At 56.6% G+C, this 16,312-nt stretch overlaps 1 protein-coding gene across 50 annotated transcripts in view; it reads left to right on the top strand.

Moving 5' to 3' along the window:
- Window positions 1–16,312, top strand: part of IQCE (IQ motif containing E) — a 39,644-nt gene that overhangs the window by 13,858 nt on the left and 9,474 nt on the right. For 26 of the 50 annotated variants that reach the window (XR_014072171.1, XR_014072178.1, XR_014072175.1 and 23 more), the window contains 11 exons: window positions 1,846–1,959; window positions 2,056–2,106; window positions 4,580–4,650; window positions 5,854–5,926; window positions 6,146–6,195; window positions 7,833–7,996; window positions 8,358–8,413; window positions 9,551–9,729; window positions 11,368–11,472; window positions 13,695–13,782; window positions 14,749–14,907. Coding sequence is in view for 25 of the 50 variants with exons in the window: in XM_081552609.1 (XP_081408735.1) it covers window positions 1,846–1,959; window positions 2,056–2,106; window positions 4,580–4,650; window positions 5,854–5,926; window positions 6,146–6,195; window positions 7,833–7,996; window positions 8,358–8,413; window positions 9,551–9,729; window positions 11,368–11,472; window positions 13,695–13,782; window positions 14,749–14,907 (1,110 nt within the window). In the remaining 25 variants the exon portion in view is untranslated. Of the gene's footprint in view, window positions 1–1,845; window positions 1,960–2,055; window positions 2,107–4,579; window positions 4,651–5,853; window positions 5,927–6,145; window positions 6,196–7,832; window positions 7,997–8,354; window positions 8,414–9,550; window positions 9,730–11,367; window positions 11,473–13,694; window positions 13,783–14,748; window positions 14,912–16,312 lie in introns of all 50 variants that reach the window. The other 24 variants (XR_014072173.1, XR_014072172.1, XR_014072168.1 and 21 more) reach the window with 4 other exon arrangements.

Here is a 16,312-nt window from a genome sequence, read left to right as displayed (position 1 = left end):
CTGTCAGCAGCTCTGTCTCTACATGCGCCCCGTGACAGAGGTGATGGCCTGGAGGCTCAGAGAGCTCCGTGGTCTATCCAGGGTTTACCACTAGCTGAACCAGGATGTTCCTCAAAGTCGTCTGCCTCCCAGGGCCGCGGCTCTGTTTGCATAGCCCACGCTGCCTCCCCCCAGAGCGCAAACCGCCCCGAGATGAGTGGTATTCTCCCCGTCCCCGTCTGGTCCCCATGACGCCACACCCGTCTCTGTGCACCGCTCGGCTCCCGGTGCCGCCCGGAGACTCGGGGGGCCCCTTCCCGTCTGTGACGTGGGTCTGTTCACAGTCTGCCGCCACCCCCACCCCCCCCGCCAGTAGGGCTGGGACCCGTCTGGCACCAGGTCAATCAGGGTGCTGGCGGCTGGCATGCCCAGAGCACACGAGAGCCTGGAAGCCACCTTGTCCGAGGGGCGCCAGGCGAGGGTCCCCGTACACGACAGCCCTCCTGTGGGAGCTGCAGAGAATCCTCACCCGGGGAGGTGACTGCGCCACGCGGGCTCTGAGAGCCCTGAGTCCTCGTGGCGGCGACGCTCGAGGGGAACCTTCTTGGGGCCAGAAGCCCTTCTTGGGTTTCTGCTGGGTGGAATCACTGCCTTATTCCAAGTGCGCAGGCCTCCTCTTCCCTTCTGAGGGGAGGGTCTGTCTTCAGCACTCTGCCGCCCGGAGGGCAGGGCACGGGGCGGTTTTTCTCTGGCAAATGACGTCTCGGTTTCCTGTTGAAAATGGGGAGGGCCGTAAGCGCAGCTTCCTGGGGTTTCGTGAGGGTTCGATGTGGTGATCCACCAGCGGGCTTGAGCGCAGGGCTCTTAGCTGTGCCCAGCAGGGCGGGTGTTCCTGGAGGCAGAATTCCCGTTATCAGGTTTCTTGTGTTTCCCAGTGAATGGGTGTTAACTGACAAAACTGGCCTGAGGGCCAGGCGTCTCTCCTGCAGCCGCTGGCAGTGGGTGGACGCCCGACTATTCTCCAGCAGCTGGCCTGGGCCTGTTCTGACGCTCAGACTCTTCTGAGCCACAAGTCCCTTGACAGGACGTCTCCAAGACTACTGGCTAATTCGGGTGCAGGCTGTGCTGGAAGCTGATCAGCTCCAGTGCTGGCAGACCCCGTGGGCATTTCTGGACGAGGCTCACACGCGCTGACTTAACCTGACACTTTCCCGGCCGTGGGGTTCCACGGACCAGGAGAAAATTTCCTCAAGTGAGACTGTTAGAAGTCCCCTCCCGTGAGCATTTCCTCAAAGGACCACACGTGTCTGGAGTAATAGGAAGGACATCATTTCAAAATACAGGATAGTTGTAAAAAGTGAATAAACTTAGTTTTATGAAAAATTGACAGCCTTCCTTGTAAATTCACTGCAGATGGGTGGGAAATTCACCCACAGATAAACGTGTGGGAACCGGCTCTCTGACCAGCTGAGCCTTAATTGAGGATGAGTCTTGAGTTGACATTAGACTGTGACAGTCTGTGACGTGAAGAACGCTCCCACGGCGCCCCCAGAACTGCCACTGGCCGTGTCATTTGTGGAGCAGCATTTGTCTGTGGTGGGGGCACTGTTGGCATTCTAGGGGGCAGGGTTCCTGGTTGCCTGGGTCGCCCCGCACCTAATGGGGTGTCTACCCCCCGCCCTAACCACCATAGTAACGTCCAGACCTTCCTCACCCTCTGCACACGCAGCGCCCTGCTTGGGAACCAGACAGCTTTTAACACTCCTCTCCAACCCCGTGTTTCATCTGGATGTCTGTGCGTGCACGGGGTGTGTGTGTGTGTGCGCGCGTGTGTGCGCGCGTGCACGTGGTCCTTCTTTCCTGCAGTCGTTAAACATGCACAAGAGTGACGTGGGCCTGATGAGAACGAAGCTTCGGCGCCTAGAAGAGGAAAACAGCAGAAAGGACCGGCAGATCGGGCAGCTTTTGGACGCGTCCCGAGTGAGTGCGGCCCCGGACGCGGTGCCCGACGCAGGCGGCCCCCGGCGGGGGAGGCCCAGCGCACCTTGTCTTCATCTCTCAATCTGCTTACCACAGGGCCCGGATTTTGTTCAGACTCTGGCAGAGAAAAGGCCTGATACTGGCTGGGTGAGTATAATCTCCAGCAGCACAGCTAATCTGTCTGCTGAAATCTTATCTTCAAAACGGCCTTTAGAGACGTGCCTTCTCGCTAAAGCACTCGGAGCAGAGGAGGCACAGGAGAGCGGAAGGGCTTCCTCAAACCCTCCTCCACGGAGCGGCGGGGCTTACACGACGACCCCGCGGGGGCTCTTAGTGGGAGCAGGAGGCGGGCTGACCGCAAGGGCGAAAGACGCGACAGGAGAAGGCAGTCACGGCGGGGACTTGCCCAACACACGATGCCGGTTTACGAAGGAGTCAAGCAGGAGTAGGGTTAGGGCCTTAATGCGCGTGCAGACCCTTCGTGTGCGTTGTGTGACCACACATGACACACTGAATGAAGCACAGTCACGGAAAATGGAGCCATTGCGTGATTGACGCTGTGGGAATAGACTGCCGCAGTCGGAGGGAAATGAGTCACAGTAAACTTCACGAGTCAAGGAAAAGCGTTTAAAAAACCTGAGATGCGATTCACTTCTGAGATTCTTGAACACAAAATCATGTTAATGATGCGATTAATGCGTTTGATAACATAAACTTAAAATTTATAGTGAAAACCCATAAGACTACAGTTGAAAATGAATCCGTATAATGGGTGGGGGTGAGGGGGCATGACTGATAGTAAAACAGTTTTTATCCAGAAGATGCAAAGAATCTACACCCGTGTATAAAGAAAGGAAGCAGCGTGCTGTGAATGGACGACTCACCTGGCCATCTGCCCGGGACGGCACAGAGGGAACACTCACGTGCTTGAGAAAACACCACGCTGTGTGACAGCGACTCATCAAACACTGTACAGTTTGCACGTGCACAGAATCTCGCTGATCCTTTTGCAGTCAGGACTTCAGTCCCCATGTTTAAAATCAGGAAACTGAGGCTAAGAGATCTGTCCCAAGCTGGGTTCATGGTGAGCGACCGTAGGCTTCGAAGCCTGGGTCGGTGTGACTGTGCGAGCCACTTACCTAGTGATGCTCTTTTCTGGGTTTTTTTTATTATTATTTTTTTGGCGACACCGGGCAGCATGTGGGATCTTAGTTCCCCGACCGGGGATCGAACCCGTGCCCCCTGCATTGGGAGCACAGCGTCTTAACCACCAGACTGCCAGGAAAGTCCTAATGATGCCCTCTTTAGGATTATGTCTTGAGAAAAAAAATCCAGTACAAAAGGCCGTTTGCACAAGGATATTTCTAGCTGCCCAGTTTGGGAGGGGAGATTGAGGAGGAGCCATTCAAATTAGCTTACCGCTGTTTTGATCCTCAGAATTTTTTTTTTTTACTGCACCTTGAGGCTTGTGGGATCTTAGTTCCCTGACCAGGGATCGAACCTATGTCCCCTGCAGTGGCAGCACAAAGTCCTAACCGCTGGACCGCCAGATAATTCCGTTTTTTTTTTTTTCTTTTTTTTAAATTAAAGTCGATTAAAAGTAGAAACTCTAGATCATAGATATGTGCCACTTTCGCTCTGCTGCCCTTTGCCAAATCACCCTTCAAGGTGGCTGTGACTGAACATTTCTGCTCCGATCATCTGCCCTCCAGAAACACCTGCCCGTGTGCACAGGGAGGACTGGCTGGGGTTTCTGTGAGAGCGATAGTGGGTTACGAACTCAGTGTCCATCAGTAGCAGAACAAGTAACTAAGCTGTACGTTCATAGCTTGGAGGAATAACGCAGATCTGTAGGAACGAGCGGGGTTAGGTCTCCACGACAGTTTGTGCAGTGAGAACAGTTTGCAGAATGCTATGCGTGGGGTTGCCATTTATGTAAACAACAGCGAGACACCACCATTGCGGTAGGTGTGCATACGCGTGTGCGTGTGCGTAACGACATCTGAGAGTGAGTACACGTTATGCTGGTAATGATAGTTGAGACGGGTAAGGTCAAAGGGTAAATGTGCCCATGTATTGCTAGTGTAACTAAAAATCACCTTAAAATCCAGTTGAAAAGTGTTTGACTATTCAAAAAGAAAGGGAAGGAAGTCCTATTGGGAATGTAGGATGTCATCTCCCAAAAGGCAGAGGGGCCTCCCCAGGACCCCAGGCCAGCTGCCCGGGGGCGGGTGCTGGGGACGGGGCTCCCTGGGCCGCTGGGCTTGGGGCGTCCATGTCTGGTGATTGAGGTGGTGCGGTGTCCCGTCCCTCCTCCCGAGGGTGGGTGTGGACTGGGTAGGGAAGAGGGTGGCGCCTTTTGAGGAGGGGGAGCACCCTGTCCCCCACCCCCTGCCCCCTGCTGCGAGTCTAGAAGAGACGCTGGCGATCGAATCGGGGGGACAACTCAGTAGGAACGCTCTCTGGCGGGAGGCTGTGCAGACGCTGCCAGGGAGTGGGCAGCGGACCCCACCCCAGGCCGGGCACAGGCCGGCTGAGTCTCCATGCAGCGGGGGAGGCCGTAGCCGCGGAGACCAAGGTGTGGCCCCCGGTCAGCTTGACGGGTGTGGTCCCCCCGCAGGTGATCAACGGGCTGAAGCAGAGGGTCCTCAAGCTGGAGCAGCAGTGCAAGGAGAAGGACAACATTATCAAGTACGGGGCCTGGGGGGTCAGGGGGCCCTGCCCGGGGGCCAGCTGGGTGCGCGCGCGCGCACACACGTCCTGCTCCCAGCCCAGCGTCCACGCCTGCTGTCCCTCAGCTCCAGCCCCACCCCTCCCCACACCCATGGCCCAGCCTCACTTGTCACCAAAGCTTGAACAGTGGCCTCTTCCAGACGCCACCGAGGAGCAGTGTTCTCCTGCCCTCTTCTCGCTCCCGCTTCTTTGAAGAAGCGCCTTCTCTCCTTCACCTCCTGTGATTGCGTCTCACCTCAAGTGTTGACTTCATGGACTAAATACAAGCTCTTACTGCCTGGACACCTCCCCAGGCTGCCTCTCGCCGTCACGCGTGTCCTGTGCTGTTTTTAGAGCAGCTATATAGATTGCTTTCCTGCTGTTTTATCCCGAAGGAGAGCCTGTCCTGGTGTGTTTGAGTTTATTTAAGGAAATCTGAGTTTTCACTTTCTGTTGCCCATGTATCCTCTCTATACAATAGATCCCATCTTTCTTTGTTTCTCGCTGGAATTATCAGCTTTGAAAAGACTTTATTATTTGCTGGTCTCTTCTGTCTCAGAATCCTAAACTGTATTAGTAACTTTACCTTCATTTCTCTGTAGAGCCTTTTCTCTGGAGTCTGTTAAGTGTTGAGAATGAGGAGAATTATATGGACAGTACAAGGAGAAAAAAAGTGATTCTCTTTCCTTTAAAAAATAATCATTCCCCACCTTCCCCAAAGACCACTTGTCCTTTCTAACCCTGAGATCTTTCTTCACAATTACTCCAGTTTTTAAAGACAGCGTCTTATTAGCAAAGACTATCCCCCAGAGGGAGGCCTTTTACCTCACCCTGGAGGGTGGCTGGTCCGACCAGGAAGGGCCCTGTAGGTGTGAGAATTCTCTGGTGGGTCTTGTGCAAGCCACCCGCCAGCTGAAGGCCCCTCAGACTTCCCTGACAGCTCCATTGGTAAAGAATCCACCTGCAATGCAGGAGACTCCGGTTCGATCCCTGGGTCGGGAAGATCCCCTGGAGAAGGGACCATCTACCCCTTCCAGTATTCTGGCCTGGCGAATTCCATGGACTGTATAGTCCATGGGGTCGCAAAGAATCGGACAAGACTGGGCGACTTTCCCTTTCACTCGTCTGGCACTGCCCAGCAATGATGGCACTGCCTTGTTAACTCCGACCTTGGGTTTTTAGCAAACTGCAGACTGATGTGAAGACCACGAACCTGGAGGAGATGCGGATCGCCATGGAGACGTACTGTGAGGAGGCGCGTGTCCCCCTGCCCGGGGCGGCGGTGGGCTCAGGGCTGGGGGTGGCCTGGCTGCAGTGTGGGACCATCCCCTTCTAGTTCATCGTGACTGGAACACGAATCAGCAACTTAGTGCTAACTTCCTGCTGCCGGGCAGACACGGAGACTCACTTTTTCAGAGGACGGTCTCCCTGGCGCTCGTTTTGCGTTAACCGCATTTTAACTTGGTGTTTGCAGATTCACCGTCTCCATGGTCTCCTCGCAAGCTCCGAGACGGCAGGAAAGAGGTACAACCCCCTGTCTGTCTGTCTGTCTGGGAGCCCTGCTGTGCGTGCGGTCTTCATGTTGAGCAGCTGGCAGAGGAGGGGCTCCTTCCGTGGAGCGCGGACCCCGCCCTGGGTCTGGGGCTTCGAGCTGCGGCTCGAGCTTCTTGCTCTCGTGTTCCCTCCCTGCGGGTGTCACGGACGCCCTCTCACAGTCGCCACCTCTGACCCCTGGCAGCGTGGTCGGTGCCCTGGGCTTCCCCTGGTGGTCCTACCTCACAGCTTCCAGCTTAGAAGCAGAAAACACTCTTTCTCAAAGCAGATCTTCCTTTTAGGAAGACATTTAGGACCAAGTACAGTACGTTTACTGGGAGAGACGGGGCATTTCCTCACCACGTGCATCTTCCCTTGTCCCGTCCCCAGATGATGTCAGGCTCTCTGCAGGTCAGGGAAGGAGAGGTCCCGTGTCACAGATTCAGACGTGTCACCGGCCTCTGCCGTAAATTACTGACAGTTTCTGACTATCTGGGCTTCCCAGGTGGCTCAGTGGTGAAGAACCCACCTGCCAATGCAGGAGATGTGAGTTCGATCCCTGGGTTGGGAAGATCCCCTGGAGAAGGGCATGGCAACCCACTCCAGTATTCTTCCCTGGAGAATCCCATGGACAGAGGAGCCTGGTGGGCTACAGTCCATGGGGTCGCAGAGAGTCAGACGTGACTGAGCAACAATTAAGCCTTCACAATGTGCTGGCATGGTCTTCCCTTTTTCCTTCCCCCAGTAGCTTATAGTGGGGGCGGGAGAGGGGGCCAGAGGACTTACAGTCGATGCCCGTGGTGGGCAGCATTATGTTCTGTAACGTGCCCTCGGGTCTAAACTGGCGAGTGATGGCCCGCCACCCCCGGGGAAGCACAGGCTCTGTCCTGACACCTCTGCTCAGCTTTCCCATCACCCGGCCAGCACTCAGCCCGCCTCCCCGCGTTTCTGTGTAAAGATTCCTCACCTAGTGCCCATTGTGAGCTCACGAACCCTGAACCCTCGACCCGCCGTGGCTCGAGCCTGAGCAAAGCCCTGACACACGGGGCCCCTCCTGGTGAAGGACTCCGCTGCGGGGGGCCGTGGGAACCTCATGGTCCACCCGGCTGAGAGCAGATGTGAGAGCAGACGCGGGCAGTGCCTGTCCGCCACCGGGAGCCAGCTCCCCGAGACGCAGAGCCTCCTCCCTCCACCCTGGGTGACCACGGGGCGTCAGCCTGGGGCCCACAGAGACGGTGTAGCGAGCAGACAACTTCGCAAATGAGTCTGTAACCAACCAGCATCGAGCGTACTTTAGACTTTGCGGAGGAAGAGGCGAGATCAGAACAGCCGTCCAAGGACAGGACTAACAGAGCAGGAGGGACGGGAACACCCACGGCTCTTCTGGTGACTCTGAAGCCTGTCCACAGTCCTGTGTTACACAGGCGTGCTCATGAGAAGAGTGGACCTCTGTCTGGGGGTGACAGTTGCTGGCCTGGGGTTCACGGTCAGCCTTCCCCGTGAACTGCAAACATTCATGCTCAGGACACCCTGAGCACCCTGGCCGCCGTGTGCCTGCCCCTCACTCAGGATGTGTGTGAGGCCAGCTCAGGACCCGAGCCTTACCTGCTGGGTCTTGTTGCTCCTAGGCCTCCGGTGGAGAAGAAAATCGGCCTTAAAAGGCAGAAGAAAATGAGCAGTGCCCTGCTGAGCTTGTCCCGGAGCGTCCAGGAGCTCATGGAGGAGAACCAGAGCCTGAAGGAGGACCTGGACCGCATGCTCAGCAGCTCCCCCTCCACCTCCAAGATCAACGGTACCTGCCCAGGCCCACAGGGGCGGGGGGACGCGGGAGGGGGCCCAGGGCGCGGGGCAGCGGCCGCTGGAGCATCTCAGCCCGTCTTTCCTCCTGGCCACCCCACTGGGCGGCACTGCCCCCAGAGCCACCAGCCTGCTGTGCGCCAAGCACGGTCCCGGACACCGGGTACAGCTGTGGAGGCGCGTGCAGGGGAGGGAAGGCCGGCCCGCGGTAATAGCGCTGGGGAAGGGGCAGATAAGGGGGCTGGGGGCAGCTATGCCCACGGCCGGGAGGTGCACCCCAGACAGGAGGTCACGGCCAAAGGGGCCTGTCCGACGGCGGTAGGAGGTGTGTCCCTCACACCCCGTTGTCCCAGCAGGCTACGCGGACTGGAGCAAGCCCCGGCTGGTTCGGCGGATCGCAGAGCTGGAAAAAGTGAGTGGTGGGCCCCTACGTGCCCTTCCCTGCCCGGCCGTGCCTGTGCGAGAGGGGCAGGTCCCAGGAAGGGGGCAGAAGGAGCGTCGCTCCTGGGACATAACGGGGCCATCTGCGCCCAGGGACGGCTGCGCACGGGACGAGCTGGCCAGGGGAGACCCAGGGTCCAGATGAGACGCCTGGCTGTGTCAAGCCCATCCCTGTGTCACAGATGGCAAGGCATGGTCACATGACAGGCCGCAGCACTTCTGACCTTGGAGTATAACCGTCGGGATGCATAGGACCCCAGAGCCTTTCAGAGAGCCAGCCTGACGTGCACATGGGGGCTTTTACTGCCAGTCACTTAGAGACGGCTTTTCTCACCACTTGTGTAGTATTTGAGTTCATAGAAAACTGCGCATCCGCACTTTACCAACCAGGAAGTTAACAAATCCTCACGCCCCCCGTGTGAATTTGCAAATGTAACCAGTCTGATTCTAGGTTGGTCAGACGTGTCAATACTGTTCGAGTATTGGTGAAACACCAAGTTAGAGCTGTTAGTTGTTTGAGCAGAGTCAGCCTAGAGGGGAACGTTAAAAATAATAATCTAACCTGTTTACAAAGGCAGAAGACTTAGAAAGTTTCTGTAAACCGCGGGTAATTTAAGAGTGAAGCCGTTAGCAATGAAAGGTGCCTGAAGGCGGTCCAGGAGCCAGTGGGGAGCGTTTGTCCACGCAGGGAGATGCTGACGTCAGTGGGGGAAGGTGCTCGGAACCTCCAGGCACAGAGCAGGCCCATCGGTGCCGGGCAACAGCCTGAGACAGAATGCTGCAGACGCCCCAGGGCCAGCGGGCCAGCGAGCACAGGGAGGGGCGGACTGGGCTCAGCTTCTCCAGCTGCGACAGCGCCCGCCCCGTGCCAGCTGGGTCTGCGCGCTCCCCCCTCCAGAGAGGGAGAGTGACGGGGGGCGGCGCTCCCTGCCGGTCGCCCCCAGGATTCTGCAGGACTCTGTCCCCAGGCAGCGTCCCAGGCTTCTCGGGTCACACGCAGAGCTTTTCCCACCCCCCTCGCTGGGAGGAGGTTCCCTCTGGCCATTGTCTCTTTTCTAGGAAAGTAAAATCAGAAATAACGTCTAACAGATGCCTGTGTCGCCTCCAGAAACTGAGTTCGATGGAAAGCCCCAAGCCCCAGGCTTCAGAGGCGGCGCGGTCGACCTCCCTGACACCCTCGGCGTCCAGCCCTACATTGCACCTGCAGGAGAGTGAGCGTCTGCGCGGGGCGGTGAAGAGCCTGAAGGGCGAGCGCAGCGCCCTGCACACCCAGCTGCAGGAGAGAGAGTACGTGGCCCGCTCCGGGGGGGGGGGGCGCCTCCGGGGGGTCCCGCACCCGTTGACGTGCAGTCGTTGCAGCAGAGGTGCTCGTGGGTCTGGGGAGGCGCAGCACGTAACGGCCGTCACACAAGCCTTTGTACGTGGTTATTAAACTTCTGACGGTTTACTTGTGAGGGGAAGGCAGCTTCAGTGGTACAGGGAGGCACTCACTGGCCTGTTACATCATTAAACGCGTGGGGAGTGCTGTTGAAATCTTACACAAATTTCCAGAGGGCTTTCCAAATTCTTTCTTAGAGAAGAACTTACTTTCATTGGTCTGTGTAAAATCTCGGCCCTCCGTCAGAGCTCACGCACAGGGGTTTAAAGATTCCGTGCTCTGTTCACGATGTCTAATCTGTGCATCAGAAAAGACCCCAGTGCTGAGCGGCACGGAGTCGTCAGGGTGACCGTGAGCGTATGGACAGCAGAGCCTCACGGTCTGGCTTGTTTCCTCTTTGCTCTCTCGCATCCGGCTCCGAAGCCCATGGAAGGCGCGCCTGTCTTCTCCTGTTACCCTGTGGCTTCTCCAGCTGCAACTCTGAGATGCTGTTTCTCAGGCCTCGCTGCTCGAGCGTGGCCTGGGAGCCAGCAGCCTCACCATCACACAGGGCCGATTAGAGGTGGAGACCCTCGGGCCCCGCCCACCCGGTTCAGATCTCCTGAACACAGCTTTGTCTGATGAGACCCCCTCTGATTCATGTGCACATTTAGGTCTTCGGTTCACAGCAGAAGGCAAATCATTTCACCTCCAGTGGAAGTCTAACAGTACATCCATGCGCTAGGTTCTTTATAAACATTAGGAGTCATTTTGCTTGTGGCTCGGCTGGTAAAGAATCCACCTGTAATGCGGGAGACCTGGGTTCGATCCCTGGGTTGGGAAGATCCCCTGGAGAAAGGAACGGCTACCCACTCCAGTACTCTGGCCTGGAGAATTCTATGGACCTTATAGTCCACGGGGTTGCAAAGAGTCCGACGCGACTGAGCAACTTTCACTTTCACTTTCTTTTGCACAGTGAAGAGCATCTCTGATGATCTCCTAACCATCGCATGACATGATAGTAGTTTCTGCTCACTGAGCCCTTACGATGTGACCCATGCGTGTATCTCATTCATGTGAGGTCACCACCTCAGGGAGCAGTGGAACATTTTAAAGCCACGTTCTTGGCCACGTGTCACCTGTGGGGCACGGGAGAGCTTGGGGGGAGATGCCGGGGGGACCCCCTGTCCCTGGCTCAGGCTGCACCACCGTCGAGTCCGCCGCCAGTCCCGGGAGCCCTCCTCTCAGCGCAGGTCGGTCACCGAACAGAGCGACCGGGGTTAATGCCTGTCCCCGGGCCGGTGACGCCCGCGCGAGCAGGGCCTGTGCCTCGTCTGGCCGCCCTGCTCCCGGCCGCCGCTGGCACAGGCAGGTGCTCAGGAAACCCCTGAGCGGAGGCGGCCCCGGGCTCCCAGCATCACACAGAAGGGCCTGTCTTCACCCTCGTCTGTGCAGAAGTGAGGCGGACGGACCCGCCGGTTTTTCTGAGAGCTCCCCCTGCTCCGATGACCCCGTCACTGTGAGCCTGTGTTTCAATGACGCTGAAATGTGTCTGATTCCTTGTTCAGTTTGGAGGTGAAGCAGCTGCTGCAGACGAAGGCTGAGCTGGAGAAGGAGCTGGAGAGCGTGAAGGAGGGAGAGAGGGAGAGAAGAGAGAGAGAGAAGGCGTTGAGGTGAGCTGGCGAGGGTCAGGAACCCACGCGGTGCCAGCCCATCCCTGCCTGACCCCGCGCGCGGCCCACCCCCTGCCGGAGTCCCGCTCCAGCTGGTCCAGGGGTCCCCAAGGGATGAACGGCGTCGGCGAAAGGAAAAGAGACAGAGAGTTTTTTTTTTTTGATGGCCTAAAGACCACACTCTTTATTGCTTTAGTCTCTATTTATATAGCATATGATCTTCTACGTAATGATTCTTACAATATTTTTCCATTTAGATCAACATCCCCTGATTCTAAGATGTGTTAAAAGTTTTTTCCTAGTCTATCGTCACATTTTGGTTACATGTTTACCCCGAAACCTATTTTTATTTTACTAAAACATAATCTATAAATAATATTATTCCATCTGTTTATTTTGTACAGCCTGCTACTACAGTGAGTACAGCGGCTTGCTTCAGTGACTAAAAACTATAGTGATGGCTAAGGGCAAAGTTTTTCATAGTACAGCCATTGTCAGTGGTGGCTTGTTTACCATCTACCCACATACCACAAGACTATTTCTGGCAAGGGGAAATCTTTTGCAGTTTACCTAGATACTATTTACAATACAATTTATATACATCTTTTCTGTTTGTGCTTAGATTTTGAGGGGAAAAGGCAATTGGCTTAGTTTCTGTAACTTTCCCTGATACATGACCCAAGTTTTCCAGTCATCAATAACAATTTCCTCATGAGGCCAGGTCACAATAGGCTTAGGGCTTGTTTTCCAAATGATCATGGCCTTATTCCCTGGCTGAATGTTAGGGACCCACCAGTCAGGGGCCTCAGTAGGTTTAATCATTTTTGGAATGTTTCTCTGGGGCAAGGGATCATTTTTCTTTTTACTGGACTCTCATGACCTCATCGTGGAAGCCCCTACAACTCCAGCCATCAAAGAATGACACAGAGTTAGCCACACCAGAAGCATAGAAACAGGAAGGAGGGAAGGTCCCGATCCTGGAGAGAAACCCTTTGCAGTCTCTTCTTGATTGGCGCCGTGACTTTGTCACCCGGCAGTAGTTCCAGAACGGCTCCCAACAGAGAGAAAGAAACACAGCTAGCTACAACAAAAGCATAGAAACAGGAAGGAGGGAAGGTTCCGATCCTGGAGAGAAACGCTGTGCAGTTTCTTCTTGATTGGCGCCGTGACTTTGTCACCCGGCAGTAGTTCCAGAACGGCTCCCAACAACCCCCGTCCCGCCCCACTGCCCCCGGCCCAGGCTCTGGTGACGCTCCAGCCTGATCACACGGCTGCTCTCCTGCCGTCTTTCATGGCTCTGCCGTTGCCTTCAGGGTGAACACCCGGCCTCCAGGGAGAGGCTCCTCACGGTCAGGCCGGTCAGGCCGGTGTTGGCCCTTGGGCAGCACGGCCCCCCTCCCCCAGCACGTCCTCCTGGGCAGCCTCAGAACACGCCTGGATCCCACACCCTGGTCAGGATAAGACCCAGGAGATGAAAAGTGGAAACAAGGCAAATGTCCATCAGATGAAAACACTGAAGTACATCCTTAGAGAGGAGTGAGGCCCGACCCCTGCTGCGACACGGGCCAGCCTCAAAAACGTGATGCCTGTGAAGGAGGCAGGCGGAGACGCTCTCAGACCGATTCGGAAATACCCAGAGCGGGCAGATTCGAGAAGACAGCGGATGGCGGTTGCTGGGGGGTGGGGGGGAGGGAGTGACTGTCAGGTTAAAGGGCTTCTTTCTAGGGGGCTGGAAATGTCCTGGAAGTAGGCAGTGATGACGTTTGCCCAACATTGTGATTGAAAAACCACTTAACTGCATACTTTAAAGAAGTGAGCTTGGGGTTCTGTGAATTTATCCCAATAACAAAGGCCCCAAAAGTAGATTAGAAATCCAAGCAGAAATATTTGGTGCTCAGAATAATTACCAAGACACAGATTACTAAAAGGAACAAAAAAATATTATTTTCAGAATAAACGTGACTAGAGTTTGTCAGAAGCCTAGAATTAAAGTAAATCAGAGTGGGCGGGTGTGTGGTGAAGTACTGTTTGTTTTGCCTTTGAGATCCCTGGCCAGGGCGCGCGTTGCGCCTCCTCCCATCCCCGCTGTTCATTACCGAGTCAGCGGTCAGCCCAGTCCCTCCCGTGTGCGGGCCGTGCGGTCGCCCGGGCCGTCGGGTGGTGGCCAGGCGCCCCCGACACAGCGGCACAGCAGGTAACGTGACTCTCCCTTCTCGCCTTAGACAGGAGCTTCAAGCACTGTCCAGGAAGTTTCAGGAACTGGAAGGGAGTAAAGAAGAGGAAGATGAGCCCGTGGCAGGGGCGCCCGAGGTAGGGCCGCCTGTGTTTTCGCCTCCGGCCCAGCGCGGGGAGGTGGGGGAACCCTAAGCTGACGCGCCGTGCTTCCGCTTGCTCCCACACCCCCGGTTTTTCCTGAAGCCAACGGGGACAGTCCAGTTTTACCATCACTGTTGATTTCTGTGACTGGTGTGCATTGAGTCCTGGGCTTCTGGACTAACCGACGGTCAGTTCATCATACCACTTGCTATATTGTCTCTCCCCACGGACTTCTCCACTGAGAAGCACATATGGAAATGTGGACATATATTAAAAGAACATCTGAAAAAATGGTTAAAATTTGATTTCCATTTTCTGGGACATGCTTAAATAGTGGTAAAGAATCCACCTGCAGTGTCTGCACGGAGCCTGCGGTCTTCCCGTGAGGAAGTCCAAATGTTTTTCTGTTTACGGAGAGGTGTCCCTGTAAATAATAAATGTGGACCCTAAAATAGTAGAAATAAGTGCGATTTTTAAGATCGTGATAACAATTCTTGATTCTTTCCACCTTAAAAACCAAGCTAGGGACCGCTTGCCTTTTATCTCAGAGTCCCACCTACATAATCCGGTTACTATACTGGAAGGGAGACCATAAAAGGACCCCCGAGGGGCAGAGGACTCGCGCACGGATGCACAGATGCGCTGAGCCTAGACAGGGCGTTACGGTCGCCGGAGTGACACCACGGGGCCTGTCGCCTCCCGTCCTCACGGGAGAGCCTCCCACCAGTTGACAGGACTCACAAAAACTGGGTTTCACGTTGTACACTGGTGGAGATGTTGTTTCTGCAGACTCTGTCATCTGGCCCGCTGAGCAGCGTGGACACAGTTTTCCCCCTAAATGAGAGAGTCCGGTCTGATATGCTTCTCCAGTATTCTCACATCCTGCCGCCGCCCGCCCGATGGCCATCTTCTCTGCCCACCCCCCACCAGCTCATCCTTCTCACCTTGAATTTCCTGCAGATCCGCAAAGAATCCCAGCCTCCCAGCCCCACTGCCAGCCCCTCCCAGCCGGACAGGAGCCAGGGGGGGTCCTCCCGGCCCCCCTCCACCTGCTCAGAGGGGAGGAGAGACGAGGCCGCCAGGGTCCTGCAGCGCAGGTGGAAAGGGTACCAGTGCCAGGTGAGTGGCCCGTGCCCCGCGGCCCCCTGCTCCAGCCGCTGGGTCCGTCCGCTGGCGGGAGGCAGAGTGTAGGCGTGGAGGGGCGGGAGGAAGGTGCGCCTGGAGGCACGTAGGGGCTGGGGGGGCAGCGGCAGGTCTGGAGGCTCTGTCACCCCGCTGGTGGGCTCACGCAGTCGGGTCCCGGGGACGCTGGCTCCGGGCACATCCTCTCCCCCAAGCGTGTTCCTGCCTTCCCCGGGGCTCCTGGGACTGCGTCTTGTTGGGGGCAGGGAGAGGCTGCTCCACGGGGGAGGAGGAGGGCTGGGCCAGAGGGGCCGTGGGCCCGCGCTGGTGCCCGGGAGCCGGGGCAGCGAGGACCGCGGACCCTAGCCCTGGGGACGGGGCTCCTCCTTGGCCCCCAGTGTGGCCCGCAGAGAGGGCAGGGGCTCTCTGACAGTGGAGGGCCCTACGGGAGCCCCTGGTTTGTGAGACGCGGCTCGGCCCCCATCCCCCCAGCCGGACAAGCAAAACCAGAGTTGTCTGCTTGCCTGAACGCGATGAACTCCCAGCCCGGAAAGTGGCCAGTGGAGGCTTGTTCTTGTAGTTTCTTCCTGGCTGTTGTCACGGAAGGTGCACAAAGCACAGCAGGTTGCAATAATTTGGCGCGTTCACTGGTGTCCTGATTCTTGCCCACCACCTCGCTTCAACAAGAGCTACCGTTTATTCGTAATTATTCCCCCACATGCTGCTTTTTTCCAGAATCGTTTGAAAGTAAGGTTTAGACGTTATGAGGCTTCAGTGTGTATCTTCTGTGAATAAGGACATGCTGCAAACCTCAGGACCTGGCCGCACCTGAGACATTTACACCCGAGATTCTGATGACTGTTCAGGCTCGGGAGCTAGGGACCCAGAGCTTTCAGGGTCAGGGTCAGGGTCAGGGTTAGGGTCAGGGTCAGGGTCAGGGTTAGGGTTAGGGTCAGGGTTAGGGTTAGGGTCAGGGTCAGGGTCAGGGTCAGGGTCAGGGTTAGGGTCAGGGTCACGGTCAGGGTCAGGGTTAGGGTCAGGGTCAGGGTTAGGGTCACGGTCAGGGTCAGGGTTAGGGTTAGGGTTAGGGTTCGGGTCAGGGTCAGGGTCAGGGTCAGCATGTCCTCCAAAGAGGGCGCTCTGTGCTAGGACGGCTCTAGCTGGGGGATCCCTCATCCGGAGCCTCAGGCAGCCCCATCACAGCAGGTCCCTGTGAGTCGCTTCACGGCAGCCGCCCCCACCAGGCTGCATTCTCCACAGTGATTTGCCATACTGACCACAGCCACTCGCTTTGCCCTCGCTGTTGCAGGCGTGTCTGGCTCCCTCAGCTCCCCCTGCCGCTCCCAGGGAGTCAGGGAGGCCGGGACCTTGGTGTGGGTGGGGGGAGGGTGGGGTCAAGAAA

The sequence above is a fragment of the Giraffa tippelskirchi genome, chromosome 13, assembly GCF_054371585.1.
Source record: "Giraffa tippelskirchi isolate mGirTip1 chromosome 13, T2T-mGirTip1v1.2.pri, whole genome shotgun sequence".
Taxonomy (NCBI): Eukaryota; Metazoa; Chordata; class Mammalia; order Artiodactyla; family Giraffidae; genus Giraffa; species Giraffa tippelskirchi.
The sequence above is the reverse complement of the archived record's forward strand: the minus strand, read 5'-3'. Positions and strand labels throughout refer to the sequence as shown.